The following is a 21,026-nucleotide window of genomic DNA, read 5'->3' on the forward strand; positions in this document are numbered from 1 at the left end:
GGGTATTCACAAAGTACAGAGCCTTCCCCCTGCAGCTTCCAGTGACACACACACTAATGTGCACGCAGACAAACACACACACACACACGTTAAGACACATAGAAAAACACGCGGTTAATGCAGAAAGGCGCTTGTGATGTTAACATAGGTGTAAAGCATGACCAGTCAGGCTTCATTAAAAACAAAAAAATGCTTCAAGCAAACACTCAGCTACGTGATGAAGGAGACATGTATGTTCTCACCATTTACATTTGGGCAATAACAACAATATGGCCTGTGTTATACATAGGAAATCAACGGTGGCTGAATTAAATATGAATTGATACAAGAAAGCTCAAATACCATCAAACAAATTGCTAAATCATTTTTAAGTAAATACATTTAATCACTGGAAGGAGCATCACTTTTGAATTAATAATGTCAAATAAAAGCAAAAGAAAAACAACAGTAGTGACAAGGCCACACCCCCTGTAAAGTCCACGTCTGCGCTTCTTGGCATACATCAGAAACATCAAAGTAAAAATATGGTGTAACACAAGCAAATACAAAGGCTTACGAATCAGAAAGCTGCTGTGTTGTAAATCAGTGGTAACGGTTAATGAGAACAACCAGTGACACAAATTCATAGACTAGTCCGAGGTGAAACTATCCGCATGCCCAATTCAATGACAGTGTATCATGTATTTTGCCTCATTGAATCTGCGGTATTTATTGTGTTGGTGGAGGAGAGGATGTAAACCCATTAAGACATGGCCCATGAAATTCTAAACTAATAGGCTAATGTTAGTCCAACAGGCTAGCATCAACGTTAACCCTCAAAGCATGCTATCATCGGTTTTAGCCTCTCCAACAGGCAAACAACGCTGTTAGCTTCCAAAATGCTAACAACACCTTTAGCTCCCCCAACAGAAACATTACTATCGGCTTCTCTGACAGATTAACATCACTGTTAGCTTCTCCAACATGCTGACAGCACTGTAAGCTTTCTCCAACAGGCTAACAACACTGTCAGTTTCCCCAACTATTATGGGTTCAGCAGTCGAGCCTTTCAGTCATAATATTTCAGTGTTCATGTTAATAACCACCTCTATCGTCATTGCCATACAGACCAGAACTTGAGCATAAGACAGGGACTATGCCATCCTTACTTGGGCAATTTTCTGATTTCCTACTTAGAAAGCTTTTATAATTAAGTCCCTGACCCCTAAATTGTGATCATGAGGACATCTAGTTGAGCTGCCATAAACAAGAGACTTAAATCAGAATAGAACATCAGCCCAAACAAACAAGAATGGTGAAATCCCCTGCATCCCCAACACTTGTGCCCACACAATATTTTTGACTAGAACATTTTGACAAGCTGTCAGACTAGGCCAGCCACAGATAGCTCAAGCAGGAAAGTGGAGAGGTCATCACTGGAAACAAAATCTATATCATTCCAAACACCTAAACATCATCTCCTACTCCAGTGACAAAGATGGAGCAAGCCAACTTCTGGAGCTCCCAGCAAAGTAGTAAGACTGCGAGGCAGTAGGCTTGGGGTAAAATAGTGGCTGAACAGGTTAGGCTGCAGCACGTTCAGCTGTATCCAGCTGCAGCTGTAGATACGAGTCTGTGGCTAAATTTAGCTCTGGAGTAGGGGATTGCCTGAAGAAAACATCACAGTTGCCCAGGCTGACACACATGCTGGAGTGCTGCTGAGATTGAGAAAAAATATGATAACAGTTTAGAGAGGCTCAGTGCAGATGTATGTCCTCATTAAAATGTTGTGTTATGCATCTGAATGATGCTTTGAGGCAGACACATGGTTTTTAGTCATCTATTCTCCAGTTTCAATACCGGACTAATGTTGATAGAAACCAATAAATATCTAAAACAGTTGGTCAGCATATTAAAAAGTGTAGGAGTGCAGAGTGATGCACTCGCTCTGTTCAGTGAATGCATTATGGCAATGAGTGCAGTGGGAGGCATCTGGATGCATTTCAATGTCTGCTGCTAATGTGGAACATCATCACCATCTAGTGGAGATCAGCTGTCTTTAACAGAACTATTCACAGGGGGCTTATATCATCACGTATCACATTATGACTCAATGAATGCAGTATATAGAAGTTCTAAAACTTGAAAATATTCTTCAAAACCAAACAATTTTCAGACCTCAACTTGCATCAGGGTTTATATAATTTGTATTTGCTGTTTTATTTGATCTGTTAAGGAAAAACAAGTTTAAAAAAATCTAACTTGCATTAGCTCTAAAACAATCAGTTGATTTAATTGATTACTTGAAATGATTGAAATTATCCAAAAAGCAATTATTTTAGAAGTTTTTAAGCTAAAATGTAATTCTTTAATTGCAGCTTCTCAAATAATGACGAATTTTCTACAGTTTACTTTGTGTCTCAAACTAACTGAATACTTTTGGTGTTAGCTGAACGAAACAAAACATCTGGAGAAATCCCGTGGATTCTCCAGACAATCTCTCTGGCTCTAACAAACTGTAATGGAGATCTTCTTTAACATTTTAAAAAGCGACTAATCAGGAAAATTATCTTCGAAATGAATTGATAATGAAAATGAATATTAGTTGCAGCACTTCCCTTGTTTCGAAACATGGCATTATAGAAGTGAGTCATAGTACTAAAATGACGGAAAATGATCACCCAAGGTCTGAGCTTCACAGGGCTTTTGTTGGCTTTTATAGCTTTTTCTAATTTTGCACAAGTGCTTAATTGCCCTAATCAACCCACAAGACAGATAGTTTCAATGAACACTCATATAAAACCCATTGTACACTAGCTGACCATTACTTTCAGAGTGCAGGTTAACATTACTAGATATTATGCAACCATGAAAGAAAAGACACATTCATCTCAGAAGATAAAGCAAATCATAAAATATACAAAAAAATGCACCTTTTCCTCCATGTCTGCTGTATACATGCATTTCCAAGCAGGACTACGATGGCGGCGGTGGTAAGCCCGTTTTCAATGTTTTCCTGACACCTACTGGCCAAACCTGCTTAATGCATCTTCACGAAAACTAAAAGAAGTTTTAAGTACCTGTGTAACCACTGGTATAAAAAAATAAGTTAATGAAGCTTGTATTATAAGACGTATATTTAATCACATACATGTGAATAAAACCCTATTTTCTAATTCAAAGGCTTCCAATGTCACCATTTGCACATCAAACGCTTTTCACAAAGATCCGGAAAGGCAAAGTGGGCATTACACACCAGCTTAGCGAGACCCTCCCAGCTCATGTATAAAAAATGTATGTATACACTTCCATCAAATTCAGAAGACCTTGCAATAACTTAAATCCTGAAGCTACATTTAGCAAGCAAGTGACTGAACTACATTTATATTTGCAAAAAAAAAAAGAGATTCTTAGTTCAGATAAAGGAAATATGTATTGTTTAATTACTGTAAACATTAAGCAATACTATCTAAAACAATACATATTAATGTAATATTATGGTATTACATATTATTATTATTATTATTATTATGAAGGTTCCAAAGGAGTGAAAAATAAGAATTTGGTGAGATTTAGAATAAGCAGACAAAGTCCTGAATTCTTGGTAAATTTGCATGGAATTTCCCAAACTGTACAGCAAGGAGCAGCTTATGGTCAAACGTAGTTTTGCGCGTATGATTGCCTAAGTGGAGGTCATTACCATGTCCATTAGTGTTAAGTCACTCCAGAAATCTATACTCCCCCATATAGCTTTAACAAGAGATGCAAGGCTTCCTGTCTCGCCTCACTGAACTCTAGCTGGCTCCTTTACCTGCTGCCTGGCTCTTTTAGTCAGAGGACATGGACACTAGGGAAAGTTTTCCGGTGCCCAAATGGGCCTGCTGAGTAGTAGTATTTTGTTTCAAGGACAACATAAAAAGGAAATAAAGTAATCCTTTCTCTAAGTTTGAATTACACAATATTTACAAACTCAAAACCACATGATATAGTACTTTTATAATACGGAGTATGGTCTTGAACCTTTTGTACTCATTCACATGGACTAGTACACGAGTACTGGATAAAATACTTTTTAAAGACAATTATTTCAAATTGAAGTAAATGCAGATTAAATATATTCAGAGTGGGTGAAATAGATCTTGTGCTCTTCTCATGGTGTACAGAGAAAACATCTGCTGTTCTTATTGCTCAAACAATGTGCAAGAAGTTAAGAAAAAGAGAGCGAGAAAATGATATAAAAGTCTTGCCTGGATTTGTTGGGAAAACTTGATGGCAGTAATAAGAACAGTTAAATGTGGCTCAGTAGCAATGCTGGCCTGCCTTCCTGACCACACACCTGAAATAATGATGAGTTTGAGTCAGAGGTTGCATGTACTTGGTGACCCAATTACAGCACTAATTACAGAATTGCGGGTGATCGTGATACCAGAAACAGCAGATCCTGGCAGGATTTCCTCCTGTTAGATGAGCTAATGCTATTGTGAGTAAACCAATACCAATAATCAAATACAATACCATAGATAAATGAAAGAAATCACACTAAGATTTGCTACTGGAGGTATGAGATTGAACAGAAAACAATAAAAAGCTTTTGATCACAGATAAGACTATAGGAGGCTCTCTGAGGTTTCTATGTAATGAACCAAACGTGCACTTTGTGATATTGAACTCCCTTTCTCCATTCATGCTTGCAAGGCTGCACCCAAACCCGTCATGGGCCAGTGACTGAGCTTTACACAACAGGGAGGTAACTATGGGCAAGGTATCAAGCCGGCTGTGGTGACATACAACACTGCCTGTAGACAACAGTAAAACTTGGTCACCCTAGACATGGAGACAGCAGCCAACCATAATCATGTTCTGGTCACTGATCTCAGTCAAAAACAACAGCAGCTGAGCCTGTGTGTGATGAAAGTTATCCATGTCCACGACAATAACAACATCATCTTAACAGACCTTATTGGCGAACTCAACAGCCGCTCAGCCTGTTGCAGCGGCTCAGTCCTTTAAACAGCGACGGTCCATAAAATAGCGCTATGGCTTCCTGTCATTGAGCTGTTGGCGAATTAGCGAATGTCAAATGTTATCTCTTGTTCTGGTGGTGGTTGGTAAAGCATCTTTAGGCTATTGTTGGAGTTAGAGAAAAATAAAACATATACATAAACCTAGAAACTCTTGGCCTTAGATGTTTTAAGTACAGATTGGTGTAATTACCAGTTCAAATATCACAATATTTTTGGCACTATGTCCTGATCAACATTTTTTTGAGCAAAGAAAAAAACTCTTGTTTTCAGCTATGTAACGGAGCCTTTTTCAGATGATACCGATTAAATTTTAAATTATATATTTAGCTCAGTAAGTGGGAGGGTATCAGTTCATCCAATAAAAACACACATCTCGAAAATTCAAAATGACCAAATTTCACTGATCATGGGGGCATGCAGTATTAAGTATTAATCAGCACCGACTTCCAACAATAAAACAGAGACAAAGGAGTTATTTCTGTTTTCTTTTCATCTTTATGGGGCAAAAGTCTCTTTAGTGAACAGCAACACATAGCTAGAGAAGAAGGGTAATCTGTGTAATGAAGGGGAAAAGGGAAATGAAGTCTGGATGAGATTTAAGGGGCCAGGTAACTCCTTATGGAGCAGTCTGTCCTTCCCATGTAGTTGGGCAAATATGCCGTCGACCTAGATGATTAAAATAAAACCTGAGCCCCAGTACCTTTGCATGAGTGCAGTCTGACCAGACGAAAGAGAGAGACTGTACAAATATTAAGGAAGAAAAGAAAGATAAACACCTTCGTAGTAGCTTATCTGTTTCTGATGAGGGCATCCATCTGACTATAATCAACAGAAAAGCTCAAACTCAACAAAAACACAGATGTGATGGCGCACACCTGTTCAATAGACCCTCGAGCACCTGACCTCCCTCGACCACAAAGCTTCTCTCACCTGCTGGTTCTCAGCCCCTCTGTCCAGGTCTCGGGAGTATCCGAGTCACTGTCGAGCTCTGCCTCCCTCTTACCTGTACTTCATGCCTGTCTGATAGGACACACACTCCTCCATCGCTAGGCCATTCATCTTCAGGAAGTCTTCCATGTTCTTAATCTGAGCGGCAACTCTCTGTTCCCGGAGTCTCTGCAGCTCAGCCTGGTCGGGGGGCCTGGCCGGCGGCTGATTCAGCCCCTGGTCCGAGTGGTAGCGGTTGATCCCGCTCCGGATGCTCTCGCTGTATGACATAGACAGCATCTTGCCGCTGCCGCTGCTGCTGCTCTTCCGAACACCGCTGCCTGGCGCTGCCGGTTTGGGGATCTGCAGGTTTTCAGGAGGACAGTGACTGGACTTGCGCTTGCCGGGAACCCCTCGGGGGCCACCAGCGTACCCTCCCGCAAACATGCCCCCTCCCCCCTCGTTCTCCTCCTCCTCGAGAGATGCTGGGTCGACCCGTGCAGTGAAGAATAAGGTAGGGACACGAATGGAGCGAGGAGCCGACAGGGCACAGCCACCTCCTTAAATAGCACCTGCTCCCATAAAAAAACAGCTCTCCTGCTTGGGGCAGCACACGGCCATGCATCCTGTAATCAGAGTCGCACAACATAGCGCACCCTCCCCTGACAGGTACACACAATGGCAGGGTTACACTGGGAGCTTTCAGGTGACTTGTTGGTGATTAAGGAGCAGGACCAGAGAGCGTGCATGCCATCTGCAAAAGGGAGGCATTCAAACATGCACCAAGCAAGAGGATGGGAGCACATTCCTGGTCTAACTTCTAATTCTGACTGGGGAGAGCCAAGAGACAAACTTTCTGAGTGTAGTCCAGAATATAATCTGAGTGTATCCAACAAAAAGGCACGGAAACTCCATGTGGACTGTAAAAAAATAAACGTGCACAAGAACTTAAAGAATTCCCAAACACCTGCATGATATGAACTTGCCTTGTCTGTTTATTGTGGGGCTGGGCTTCTTTTCAGGCTTAGGATTTCTGGGAGTTTTCCATTTATAAAAGTGATTCTTCCTTCTTCTGTGAAATAAATGCCTTTTTTTTTTTTTTTTGCTTGAGTGGTTTTGACTCCTCCAAGTTTCAGCTCTAAAAACAAGGGCTGTGCTGAGTTTAATCAATAGAGGGCAGCAATATATTCACTGTTACTGAAAGAATGCAACTTGATGCTGATCACACTGCTGAGCACTGACCACAAAGCCACTCTCTTGGTAAAGACAATGTGCAGTATAACACTGAGACTTATATCAATTCACTAAGAAAACATAATTATCTAATCTACAGACCAATACTGTTTAAATACAAATAAACTGTAAATATGATTTCTATGAAAAATAAAATACAGATAAGCGTTTAACAATCTTATTTTATAAAAACTGTTAATAAAATGTGATTAAAACAAAAAAGATGGAAAACCACCAAACACCTGCTGAAATAACAACCCAGGATCATCTCTTTATTAGTTTTGTCTCATTCTATATTCATGTGAATGTAGACAAGTTATTACTTAAATAAGTGCATACAACTACGTTGCTACATACACAGTACACTGTGAGACTAATTAAAAAGCTTATACTGGCATTATAAAAGAACAATTGATTTTTTTTTTTTTTAAATGTAACTTAACAATTTCTCTTGTAATCCGTAAACCAAAAACCATATATACTTCCAGATTTAGTCACCTTCAATGCGGTCAGAGTCCCATTTTAAAAACCACCTGAGAATGAGGAAAAGACTGTTTACTGCTAGTCTGAAATATACCATAAGCTCCAGACTGTATTGATCTTTTAAAAGTCTATTGAGGAATGCTACACTTAAACAGTATCATCTTCGCTTCTTTACAAAAGAGCACACAGAGCTACCATAACATTAACCCTGAAACTAACAATTCCAGTGTTAATAAACCAATACTATACAATACGAAATATACCAAATACAGACAGCTAATGACGCCAACACTATCTGTTAGAAATCATAACAAGGAATAAGAAATAAGTCAAACCATTGCCGCCATCACGTCATGAAACAACCTGGATCTCTCCCACAAATTCTCTACCAAATTCAGTTCTTCCAAACAGCTGGTTTCCTTTCATAGCGAAAGAAGACATAAATAAGGAGGAGACTTCAAGCTAGGCAGCATGCATCCACACACCCACACACCCTCCTCAACATTGTACCAGCCCCTTTACACGCGGAAACATACACGCAAACAAACACGCTCCTGATATGGTCATGAGTGCAAATCTTTCCTCAAACTCACCCGATTTCTTGGGGGTCGGCTCATGAGCGAGGTTGTGGGGTGCCAGTCTGCTCTTATAGACGCACACTGCGGATAGCGATGAAGCGGGTCCACCCAAACTGGGAGTGTCTTACTAGGAAATGTCTAAACCAATTAGTAAATAAGAGAGTGCATCCCTTCCCTCCCCTTACCACTTGGACCATACTCTATCGCCACAAGCAACACCTCTCCTCCTCCCCTCCCTGAGAGATCTCATGGAAGAAATCAATTTACGTCGTTTAGTGCCCCGTCTTGTTTCTGCCAGCCACAGCAAATAATATCAGCCCTGAATTATTCACCAAAGCTTTTGCACTAAAAGCCTCTGATTGTTGTTCCACAGGAAAGAATACTAAGAGCTGGACAGTAATGAGGGCCTGAGTGTTGCGTGCACATGAGACACACACAAACACGCACAAAGATAAACCACACACATGTTAAGGCACTCTTTAACCAATGCTTTATGAAAACCACAGTTTTAGCACACTTTGCACCATTTCTCTCCATCTCAGTAGTCATGGGATTAGGTCAAGGTCAAAATCACAAAACTAAAAAGGTTGTCAATAATACATTGAATGAAATGTAACATATGTTTAAGTCCTACTGGCCAGTGTATGGAAGTAAAGGAAAACAAGTATGGCCTTGAATTAATTGATACAGTCCAATTTTTTCAGGAATTCCCAACCTTTGAAAAATGACTGATTTATTTAAGTTTGGGCTAAAATAGACACTTTCCCATTGCGATAATGAGCTTCCTAGCTACTGTTGTCAGCAGTAGTCAACAGAGTTCCTACGGGTCTCATAGTTCTTACTGTATCCCCCCCCAAAAAATTAAAGTGCCTTATGCTCACTGTCAAATCAATCCCAATTAAGTTCATAGGTATGCAATATCTCCTCTGCAACAGTCTCTCCTATCTATAGCTCAGTAAACGTTTCTGTGCCTTCTTCTCTGTCTGCTGCATATTTCATTTTGACACCGCTGTTTTAAGAGAAAATTATCAATCATCCTCCTCTTTATACATTTAACTCTACCTAACCCTCTTGCACACAGTATGGTACAAGTATATTAATGAAAACTTAACTTAACATTAAGAGCAATGTTAGAAATGAAGTCTGAATCCCAACATCAATCACAATATGCACCTTCATGGGGCACCATGTAGTTTTGGCAAAGAAATTCAAACTCAGAATTATAATACTTACAATAATAATGAGGAACTTTAATTTTTTCCATAATTTAATAAACAAGCTGTTCCCAGAGGAAAATGAGGTCCGTAACACTGCTTAAAGCTAGGATGTTGGCAGGGTCTGCCATACATAAAGTAAAACAGCATGAAATTATGTTGTCCTTTCGATTTGGCTATACAGTTTATTTAGTCTTAGTTTAATCTGTCAACGAAGATCCTTCTCTTCTGATTACATTTTTTCCCCATAACTACACGGTGCACCTTCAATATCACTTTTATGGGATAACAAAGGTAGTGAAATCTTCTTTTTAATTGAAATAAAAATAGCAAATGAATAAACTAAAAAAGCCTTCATATGTAAAAATGGAAATATAATTTACCAAATCAAATCATTTTTTGCAACAAACATCAGTGAGCTCAAGTGGGTGAAATATGAAACCACATGAATGCTAAACTGTATTCCTTTGATACATGTAATGCAATCAAACCCTTGCTTTAAGAATTTATTTTACATTAACCCTGCTTTCCTAATCTATACATTTGAAACAAGCAGCGGTCAGGGGACAACATCATTCATCATCAAAAAGCACTCAATCCCTCGGAAACTGTAAAATGGTTTAAGCCAGAGCCGGAAATATTCTACTAAAAGCATTCTGGGTATAGAATCATGAAGGCTAACATAAAATGGTTGTAAACAGACCATGTCAGACAAGTGTGGACTTACAACTCATGTGGGAAAATAAACACAGAACAAAAAGACAACCATAAAGAGAAGACTGGGTTGAGACAAAACAGCCCCGACGAAAATATTGTCGACTTGAATTGCATCATGTTTGCAAGGAGTATGGGTTTCAAGCCACCATGGTTCCCGTATTACAGCTTGTGTGTTACAACGTTCTGATGACTGAAAAGAATAAAACTTCCCTTCCCAGCATCAGCCCGTCACCGTCAGAGTGACAGACAGACAGAGTTCGGGGGTTTTAATTGATCCACCAATGTAGGCCATGGGGGCAGCTAGTAGGATGGTTTGCACTTTATAAAGTACATAAAAATCCAATAGTGAACTCATTACAAGCAAATCCACATAGTCAGGGCTTTTATTTTTATAACTGAATCAGCAGAATAAGGCCTTATACAACCATAAAACATGATCGTACTGTAAAGCAGCAGAAAGGCTGGCCATCTAAAAAGGTGCACTGCTGGAGGAGAGTACCAGCAACCCTCCTCTAAGGAAACATCATCTCATCCCCCTGCACTGATCAGTCTCTCTGGCTTTTAGCGCAGACGGATCAGGTTGAGGTCCCATGAGGTCAAAAAGGATTACGGTTTATTATAGAAATGATGAATAAAGGAAATGGCTATCTGCTTAATCATGCCAAAGTAACAGGAGCACTAACAGAAGTGTCTGGAAATCAGTTCAGCAAAAAGCTTCTTCATCACATGTTGTAGTTTGACAAGAACAAGTGAGGGTGTCTCAAGTGTCATTGATGGAAAAAAAAGTGAGAAAATGAAGAAAAAACTCAGAGCGTTATTGTTGATTCAAACATTTTGTGAGCAACCTTGCAACCAAATCCATTATCACCCCTATCAGGTTTAAGCTGGATTGCGCATGGCCAGCTAAACAGTAGATGATAAGTGTTATCTGTGCTGTGGAGCTTTACTAATGGATGTATGGTTTTAAATGACAGAACAGCAAGTCTCTACAGCAAGGTTATTATACTGAAATAAAACAAAAGGGAAATACAAAATGTCATAAAGTACAAATGTATGAAGTTACACGAAAAACATGCGTAAAAGAAACTAGTCAACTAAAAAAGAACTGCTCTGCGACAAAAAACACTGATTGGCAGATAGACAGACAGACTGGTACCTGTAGAACTGCAGCTGTCGTTTGGGGCTCCCATAACGAGCGCTGAAGACATCAGGGGAAAGGAGGAAAAAGGAAAGCTTCAGTTAATAAAAGCAGGAGAGATGAAAAGTGAGTAGTGAGGGAAATTGCAACAGACACTACGCTGACAAAGGATGTCGACTGACAGCCAAAGATGGTGCGGAATACAGAAGAGTAAAGGAGGAGGACATAGAAAAATAGAGCATCAGAAATGACAAACAGAAGCAGTGAATTAAATGTAGCATTCACAAACCTTTGTTTGTTCAAAATGATCACTGGATTAAGTTTCGTATGCTGGAGGGTGTCAGAGCACTGACATGACAGGCTTTTAACACGCAATCACTGCATAGTCTTCACAAGATAGTACACTGCATGATGTGCAGTTATTTGTGCATGTTTAAAGATGAAATTTTAAAAAAATCAAAAAAATATTATACTTTATATACTGTTACAGTTTAAGACTTTGCCTCTTTTTTTTTTTTTTTTAAGCTTGCTTGTTAGGTAGAGACACATTCGAGCCAGATGGCACTCCATTTGTAGTCTTCAAAATAAGTGTGTGCCAACATCACAAGTTATGATCAATCTAAAAACAAGGATCCAATGCAGAGCTCTTGGGTTTAGACTGTAAATCAGTCATCTTTGCACAGCAGTGGATACATTTTTCGACCTCACCTCCTCTGACCTCCTGCGCTCTAAGAGGATCGTTCTGCAATATATACACTCGTATGGAGAGCATATCGAGCCCAATATATAATTTATGGTTTAAATAATCAAACATAAGCAAGAAAGAAAAGTGTAAAAACAGGAAGAAAAACATATAACTAGAATACTTAATAATACTGCATAACTTAAGCAATCATTATTTGACAGTCCTTCCATGTTCTTGGTTTATATATATATATATATATATATATATATATATATATATATATATATATATATATATATATATATATATATATATATATATATATATATATATATATATATATATATATACACATACATATACATATATATATATATATATGTACCATCACAGAGGCAGCATCACCCAATATTACTTGATGTTTAATCAAGTCATCACTGCTTCAGCATAACAATATGTGGAAAAGTAGTGAAAGTAAACTACTACAATGAGCATTATGAATGATGCTAGTACCAGGCTGCTGCACTGTGTCTCAATGTCCCACGTATTCTGAGTGACGGCAAATTAATTTGTTATGTCAGAATCATCTCATCAACTTTAATTGTTATGTCATGCATGTCTATAAAAGACAAGAGTCCAATAGCTGTCCAGTAGATTTAGTCAAGTATCACAAAACCTACAGCTGACAGCCACTGCACCCATCTGGTCACAATGCAGGTAATGTAAAACACAGTCATAAAGCTGCCGCACTGGAAGAGTCAAACAGATGCTTTTTAAGATAATGTGTCTCTGGCGCCACAAGGTGGTGAACAATTAGACTGCAGGAAAATATGTACAAATTATAAATGACAGTCTGTACTGCTGCTGCCACTAATGAAATGTATACATGTAAACACACCAGATGTTGACACACTGTGATATGCTTACAAAATGGTACAAATTTAACTTTCTCTATAGTGAATGTTACTTTACTGGTCACTCCACTGATTACCATTCAGTAAGCAAAGCTACCAGCCACTACCACATATTTTACCAGCATTTGGTTAGTGGCTGGTGCTAATTTTGTGCCCTTTGTGCATTGATGTGTTGTAATGTGTTGTGTGCCTAAGGTATGAGGCCCTGTACACACATACACAGGTATGTTTTCCTCCTCCGGTGAATCCCTGTGAACACCAACACTATGAAAACTCAAACACAAGCTGTCAAGCATGCACCAAAGCTACAGGTGACAAAATAACATCTAATGTAAGGCCACATTGGCCAGTCAGAAGCCTGCCAAACAAAGCCAGAAAACATGGTTTATCAACACCCTGGGAAGGTTTTAACAAACACCCCTGTACGTGTGTACAGGGCATTAGTACGTCAACTCACCTGTAGATCATGCCAGGAGAGCCAGTCTGTCGGAGGGAGAGGCGAGCGGGGGAGTCTGTGGTAGATTCAGGATACATGGAGGCAGGAGGGTGGGGGTGTGGCCAGCCTGCCGGGGGTGGTGTTGTTTCACCGGGACCACGGGGTAAAGTTTATCACCAGTCAAGGCCTCTGGAAAGAAGAGAGAGTGTCAGTCGTGGTAAGATGCCCGCAACAATATAACTTCAGAGCTTCTCTGCAGTTAGGTCATGATTGGGAAGCCCTCCTGGCCCCTGACAAAAGACACTAACACATATATCCATATTATGTGCACATTACTTTTTTCAACACGCACAACACAACATTTCAGTACCATGAGCAATATCAACCTCTTAGTATCGTGTGTAGTACTACTCTTTATGATTATTAATGTTTATATCACGTTAGTATATTATTTTATTGATTATCAGGTGTAATATTATTTCATTTTTACTACCCTCAATATCCTAATTTCAATGTCATTGCCAATATTACTTTTTTCTATTTCAGTTCATTTTAGCTTACTCTTAGTTTGTACTTCATTTGTCTGACCATTATTGTTATTGTATTAGGAACTTGCTTTTACATTTAACTCCTAAAACATCACTAATATTTAATACTATTTATTATCTTAAAGTGGTGTTTGAACCTGACCCAGGGTCCGGGAACCCACTGGTTGTTACTGTTTTCTATTGTGCAGTACTATTTTATAGTCATCTCTGGCAATGTATCTTATCATACATCTGTCATGTTCATTTAACATTTCATTATTTTTTTCATCCATTATGATTTAACCCAAAACACCACACTACTATTAAAACTATGCCGCACCTGTGGCTACCACTGCACCTCCCTTAAGGTCATGAGAGTTATTACTTCTGAACAAAATCATTCTTAAATGTTCTTCAGATGAATAAGGATTACTTCAAATAGTTAGCCGTGTTGTCCAATTCAGATACAATGATAAATCCGACTCAACTCCCGAACCATGTTAATGATCTGATGTTTTTTTTAGAATATCCATCAAGTGCTTGAGACTAATTTAATCAGGAAATGAGGAACATCTATCACATTTCTCCATTCAGAAAGTACTGATTTTTTTTACTTTGCAATCTTGATTCTACTTAAGCGATATATCAATCAAAGTGATGGGTTGTACAGGCAAGAAAAAGGCCACAATGTTTTTTTTTTCTTTTTAATGCTGGCTACAGCAACCAGTTAGGCATCTTTGATCAGTCACACTAAAAGACTGCCAATGAAAATATCAAGCATAATGGATAATGATCAACACGTCCCAGACAAGGTCAGGAGCACAAGAGGGTGATTAAACAGTGGCGCGCCAACCCTCCCACATCAACAGGGACACCAAATTAACCCTGTCTGGAAATATCTAATCAGCCATTAAGTTGTGGCCACTTTGTCTATAGCAGCACTCTGCTCTCAAACTGGATGAGGTGCTGAGGATGAGGGGATCTAGACTGGATCGTTTTTTTGATTAGTTGCCTATTATTGATTGATTTCTAAAATGATTAGACGTGGGGCATTGACATTATATACAGTTTGAAAACTAAAGCAGGGGGGATCTCAAGCCTCTTCCAATCAATGGAGAGTGCAAGTGTAGTGCAGGATACAGAGGCAGGACATTAGAGCATAGACCACAAAATCCATTAGCTAACCTCACAGGGGACTAGACTCAGATTTTTCTCAATTATTCCCTTACTGACAAAAATCTGAATGTTGCAATATGTGAGATTACAGAAAATGATCCAGTGAATGTGCCACTTGTAAGACCAGGCCTTGGTTTCCTTGTTATTTGGAAGCATATTTAAATATGAAAGTCTATTTGGCAAGAGGAAAAGTGTGGCAAATGACACTGAATCACCTTTTTCAAAGGATTGCTTCACACTTCCACCACTAGATGGAGTCACGTCCACACTCCACGGACATGATCTGAATTAATACGAAGACCACTGTAACCTCTGTATTTTCCTACGGCTGTAAAGGTTTTTAACATCTTCATGTAAAGGCTTACTTTACCAGTCTGGAATGATCAGAACTACTTATTTAGCCAGAAATATAATCACATCACAACACATGAAAACACTGCAGTAAAATGCAGCAAAAAGCCATGCAGAGACAACACGCAGCCCACATCCACATGTGAATATCTTGATCCAACTTCATCATCCTGTGGCTGCTGTCTAATGTACGTATGTGGGTGCAACACAGCAAACCGTGGCTGATCCACTGCTTAGAGCGACTTGATTCTATGAATAATTCAAAGTGTCTGCCCAAGAAGCAGGCCACTGCTGGAGAGAGGGCAACAGCATGAGAGCTGGGCATCACTGAGGGCTGGGTGGGTGGTTTTGGTATGCACAGATGCCATTAACACACATTTAAAAAACCTCATCAGAGCATTTCTAGTCAACACCTCACACAGGCTGAGAGGGAGGGGAGCGGCACTGCTGATGTTTTAGCCCAGTTTACAGTAGTGGATAAAATCAAATAAGGGGAGCCGCAGAGAGGGTGGCATCTATGTCATCCTGACATAGCTGTGAGCTGAGCAGCACTGTGCTACCCTATTTCACCAGTGGCTGCACTCACGTGAGTCATGGCTCGTAACCGTCATCATAATGATAACATGAAGGTGACTTTCTCCTCTCATCAATTTCCCGAGGTGTCCCGTGTTCTCAAGGACTCATTTAACGCTCCCTGCTCAATTCATTTCAATCATGCAGCAAAGGGACACTACTCATACCTGCTATTAGGTGACGATGATGATGTCGTGACCCTGACGGGTAAAAGCTTGGTCGTAGATCTAGTACAAAGCACAGCACAGCCCTGCTGGATTATGTCACTGATGTGGATCAGAGGACACGGTGGGTTGGGTGAGGAGGGGGCTATGAAATCATACTTTCTTGCAAAGCCTTAATATCCTAAAACTGTTGTGAGGATTTTTGCAGTCTCTCTCTCTCTCTCTCTCTCTCTCATAAACTGAATATATTTTGGTTTTGGATTGTTGGTTTGACAACAACCATTACAATTATGCAGAAATCATCATTAAAGAAACATTATTGATATTTGTCACAATTTCTTGTAATTTTATAAACCAAACTGCTAATCGAGTCTGTATCACCATGATTGAGCTTTTTCAACCCAGCTCAACCTAATATAATGTTGCATTCGATGCTAAAGTTGATGTATGTATGTATGATATCATCATAATGGTACAGTAATGCAAGGAAAGTTAACGCTAGACAAACTCTTCTTTCACCTGCACACAGATTGCTGCAACCACTATAGGTTGATTAAACACATGTGGGATGAAGATGAATAAGTCCTAAAAGAGGAGCTGCCATATTTGTAAGGAGGTGACTTCAATCTTACATTAAATATATTAAACATCAGGTCATTTTCTGTGACAATGAGGCCCTTTTTCCCTCTCTCTTGGATCGCACTTGGACTACAGACATGTCAACAAACTCAGACCAAACACTCTAAACTAGGCAGTGCTGATAAGTAATAAGATATACTGTTACTAATTACACTACCCATTTCTGACCTGAAATATTTCCAGAAACATATTTTAGCATGGTGTTTAGCCGCAATAGACAAAAACTGTAAATCAGAAGTCAAAATCATATTGTTTCTGTACTGTGAGGCTATAACAACTCAGATTAAACTGTAAACCCAGGCACTGCTGATCAAACATGCACCACGACTGTGTTCAATTCAGCAGCCTTACTGTTTGCTGTTTCAAAAAATGACTCTGGGCCAAAACCAAGCAAGCCCAAGGAGCTGTATGTCACCCATCAACCTGTTCATTGGTCCAGTACAGTGCATTCTTGTTGTTGAAAAGGTGGAATACAAAGCCCCTTTTCTTTGTTTTCCCTGGTCATAAAGCACCAATTAAAAAAAATATTTCCATCTCTCTACTGAATAGATACCCAAAGGCCATCCTTCCAGTGTAAAATACTTCTTTAAGTGCAGCCAGAAGCTTGGCAACCGTCAACTATGTCAATCAAACACGATCATTGCCAGCAACACCATTTTCAGAAAAAAAGTTAACAAACCCAAAAACAAGACGAACACAAAATTGACAAACACAATTAGAAAATACAACTCATGCATACTTGTGCTGTAGTTAAAGTTGCAATTGCCTAACACCGATGCCAATCATCAGAAATCAAGGAAACTGAAAAACAATATTTGGGATCGAAATTCATTTGTAGTAAAAATAAAATGCTGTCAAATGTCAACATTTCAAACATCATCTGTTGTAATACTGCCAAGTACAATTTACTCAATTACTGTTCTTAAGCACAACTTTCAGGTACTTTTCTGCTACTTTACACTCCCAATCGACTACCTTTATTTGATAGATGCAGATACTAGTTACTTTGCAGATCCATATTTTCAGTGTTCTGAGGCTATTCATTGTGACGTGTTACCAATCACATTGTTGTCGGCGAAACACAGTGTGAGGATGTTGCATCAGAGCTAAAGAAGCACATTTTAAAATTTGTTTAATTTATTGTCATCTATAATCGAAAATGTTGATTATTGGCCCCAATGATCGATCTACCCCTACAAATTATACTGAAGTTTTGATCAATTAAACAAAAAAAGCAACACCCAGATGACAATATAATGCAATTTTACCAGCCCCATTACATCACAAAACAATGATTCTACTGTAGTGAAGTGCTTTAGTAGCGAGCAGTGGAGTGGAACCTGACCTGTCCAACCCATGATTGCAGAAATTAGGAAAACTACCACAAGGGGCCTTCTAGGCTCCAGTGCATACTTTTGCCTTTTCTGCAGTTTAATGTAGTAGTTCATCAGCCATTTTAACCCGTTTAGATACTGTACAAAATATCTTGTTTTTACACCTGATAACTGTCTGCTGCACATTGTAGAGCAATGCACCAGTCTCACAGAGATGCCTGGAGTGAGCTGCAGTTTGAGGGATGCTGCTGCTGACTGCAGCAATGCGGTACACTACAGACTCATCCTGGCTCAAGTTCGAGGGCTCAGATTTACTGCACTAATGGTCCAAGGTGCACTTTGCAGATTAAACTGCAGACAGAGAGGGAGAGAGGCACAAAGCACAAAGAATCAGTGGTGAGAGAAACTGTTATATGCATTTAACATTACGTTTATAAGTATCATCATGTTTTCTTGTTCAGAATTTGTCTACCCTCCAAATTTCTTTTTAAACATGTTAAGGAAATTTTCCAATGCTTTTTCAGGTATGGAGGAAGTCACTCGGTATCCAGGCATATTATGAGCGTTCAAAATGGACTTCCTGGTTTGTATATCATCTTCTCACTGGTACCCTTTAGCAAGTAGTAATACGCCCACACCTCTTGCATTTTTGATGCAATGTTACTGTTGATCTAAACTCGGCCTGAAGCACTGAGCGCGTGTTTTTGACATGTATGTTTACAATGTCAACAGTTTCACAGCAATACAGCACACAGGAATGAGCAATATCTGTCCTATCTGCCAAAACAGATACAAAACAAAACATAATATCAGCACTCTGTTTCCTGATTCCTACCAGCGGTGCTCATCAGTTGTAATCGGATTATTCTGCTCAAAACTAATCAGATTCTGTACATCATCATTAGTGAGATGTTTCCAATAACTACTTTATGACATATTAATATTATTTAGCAAGAGCATTATAATTATCACAGGGATGGTATTTGGAGACCGTGCCATGACAAAGAAGTAAATTATCACAGTAAGATTGGCCAATATTATATCAAAAGTACAATTAGTGCAATTCTTATTGTCATTAAATATTAATTTAAGTCAACCAGTATGTAAATATTTGAAAGATATCAGTTATCAGAGAAAAAAATCAGCCAGGCAAGATTATAAAGTATAGAGATATAAATTTACAGGTGGATAGATGTGGTGGTCAAAGAAGAAAGATTAGATGGATAAGTGAGATGGTGCCATGTATCCAAAATGAGCTGAAATCATGAAAACCATGTATCTCCATAGCCCCTGTTAATCTGGTCTCACACACCTCAGTCTTTTCCAAACAAAATGCATAACCTAGTCACAAAAAGCAGCTCTTCATGCTTTCCATCCATAAATCCACCTACACCCAGCCTGAGTGAATTCCCTCTTGAGACAGGGCTTACGTGAGCAAGGCAAGCAGGCAGGCAGTGCTGGCCTGGAAAGCACAGCACGGTGTTGTGTAGTATGTTGGCAGCTGTGGAAAACACACACGGACCCGAGCAGATGGCTGCGGAAGAGGGAGACAGGCTAACAGACGAGAACTGCCGGGGATATCCTACATGGGAGTTCAGTCAGGCAGAGAGCGAGAAAGAGAGAGAGAAGCTAACCCAACCTTGTTTTCCGTCAGGCAACAAAGAGGATTCAGACGGAATCTCCTCCTCTTCTTCTTCTTTAGTGACATTCACCAAAGGATCAAAGTCAAAGCCCTCTAAAGATGTGAATCCCATCATCTTAACTGTCATCACAGTCTGAGGTGTAATAAATGCTCTCCTCTCTGTTAAGCTGTGGCAGGCCCTTGATTACAGAAACAGCGCAGGTCACTGGGTTGCCAGCAGAGGAAAAAAAGCTAACAGCAATTTGCATAAATAGCCTATTTATACAGCAAACTTCTGATACAAATCCTCCTCCCCCCAGTTAAAAGAAGTTAAAAGCGCAACTGAGAGCTCTGCTGTCGGTAATCATTAAATTCTAGGACAGCTGCAGCTGTTATACACACAGAGGTTTACCACATATTATGGTCAGATTTTAAGCCATGCCCATCATCGACTGCTGTGACTGGGCCCACATAGATTAGAGTTCATCTGCCAAGGTCTAATGTAGGACAGTGTTATACATAGTAATAATCCTTAAGACTTAAATTACATCAAACCCAATTTTTGATGCTATTTGTGGCCCATATTTTTATTTTCAGCATTTGCCATTCGATGTGTGTGTGCATCTTGTTGTACAGGTTCACTTTTAATCATTTTCAGTATACCTTTGAAACCTCATTCATTTTGAAATTTCCTGTCACATCAGGGCTCCAGGGTTCAACTGTATTTGAGGTTATCGCAACTTCCATTGCGTGCTACCATTTAAATAAAGGAAAATATTTATCGACACCTTTATTCGGGTTTACAATCATATATAGTGTGAAAAAATTCCAATAATTGTATTATGGGGTGCACCAAAATGTTGGGTGCTGGTGTGAAAAAAGTTGTTCTGCAGCTCTGAATGTTATTTTTGTTAAAATTGATCCTTTTATGCAGATTTCAAACGATCAATAAATTCCGGACCTACCTTAAGAAATAAGGCAAAATCATGAGTATGCCCTTTTGCTTTTGATCACAGCCTCTGTGCAAAAACAAGCAATAAAGCATCCCCATGAAGTCTAGTACAAATCTGCCACTACCTGGTTATTATACAGTATGAGATGTATAGTCCCAGGTTGCCTGTATCACTGACAACACAAAGATGAATCAGCATCCTGTATGTCCTTGCTCGACATTTTCCTTTATGCTGTTGTGCTGACTTATAGTGAATCCCTGACATTAAAACATGGTGCTGCACACGCTCCTACAGAAATACTCTCCAGTCGAAACACAAGTCAGGTTTACAGACCATCTGGAATACGAAAGAACGGGCAGA

At 39.4% G+C, this 21,026-nt stretch overlaps 1 protein-coding gene across 7 annotated transcripts in view; it reads right to left on the minus strand.

Moving 5' to 3' along the window:
• Positions 1–21,026, minus strand: part of kcnab2a (potassium voltage-gated channel, shaker-related subfamily, beta member 2 a) — an 86,587-nt gene that overhangs the window by 40,295 nt on the left and 25,266 nt on the right. For 5 of the 7 annotated variants that reach the window (XM_037101190.1, XM_037101187.1, XM_037101188.1 and 2 more), the window contains 2 exons: positions 13,350–13,517; positions 11,312–11,353 (listed from right to left, as the gene is read on the minus strand). In XM_037101190.1, coding sequence (XP_036957085.1) covers positions 11,312–11,353; positions 13,350–13,426 — 119 coding nt within the window. In that variant the 5' untranslated portion in view covers positions 13,427–13,517. Of the gene's footprint in view, positions 1–6,006; positions 6,378–11,311; positions 11,354–13,349; positions 13,518–21,026 lie in introns of those variants that run through there. The other 2 variants (XM_037101193.1, XM_037101185.1) reach the window with 2 other exon arrangements.

The sequence above is a fragment of the Acanthopagrus latus genome, chromosome 6 (assembly GCF_904848185.1).
Source record: "Acanthopagrus latus isolate v.2019 chromosome 6, fAcaLat1.1, whole genome shotgun sequence".
In the NCBI taxonomy this organism is placed as follows: Eukaryota; Metazoa; Chordata; class Actinopteri; order Spariformes; family Sparidae; genus Acanthopagrus; species Acanthopagrus latus.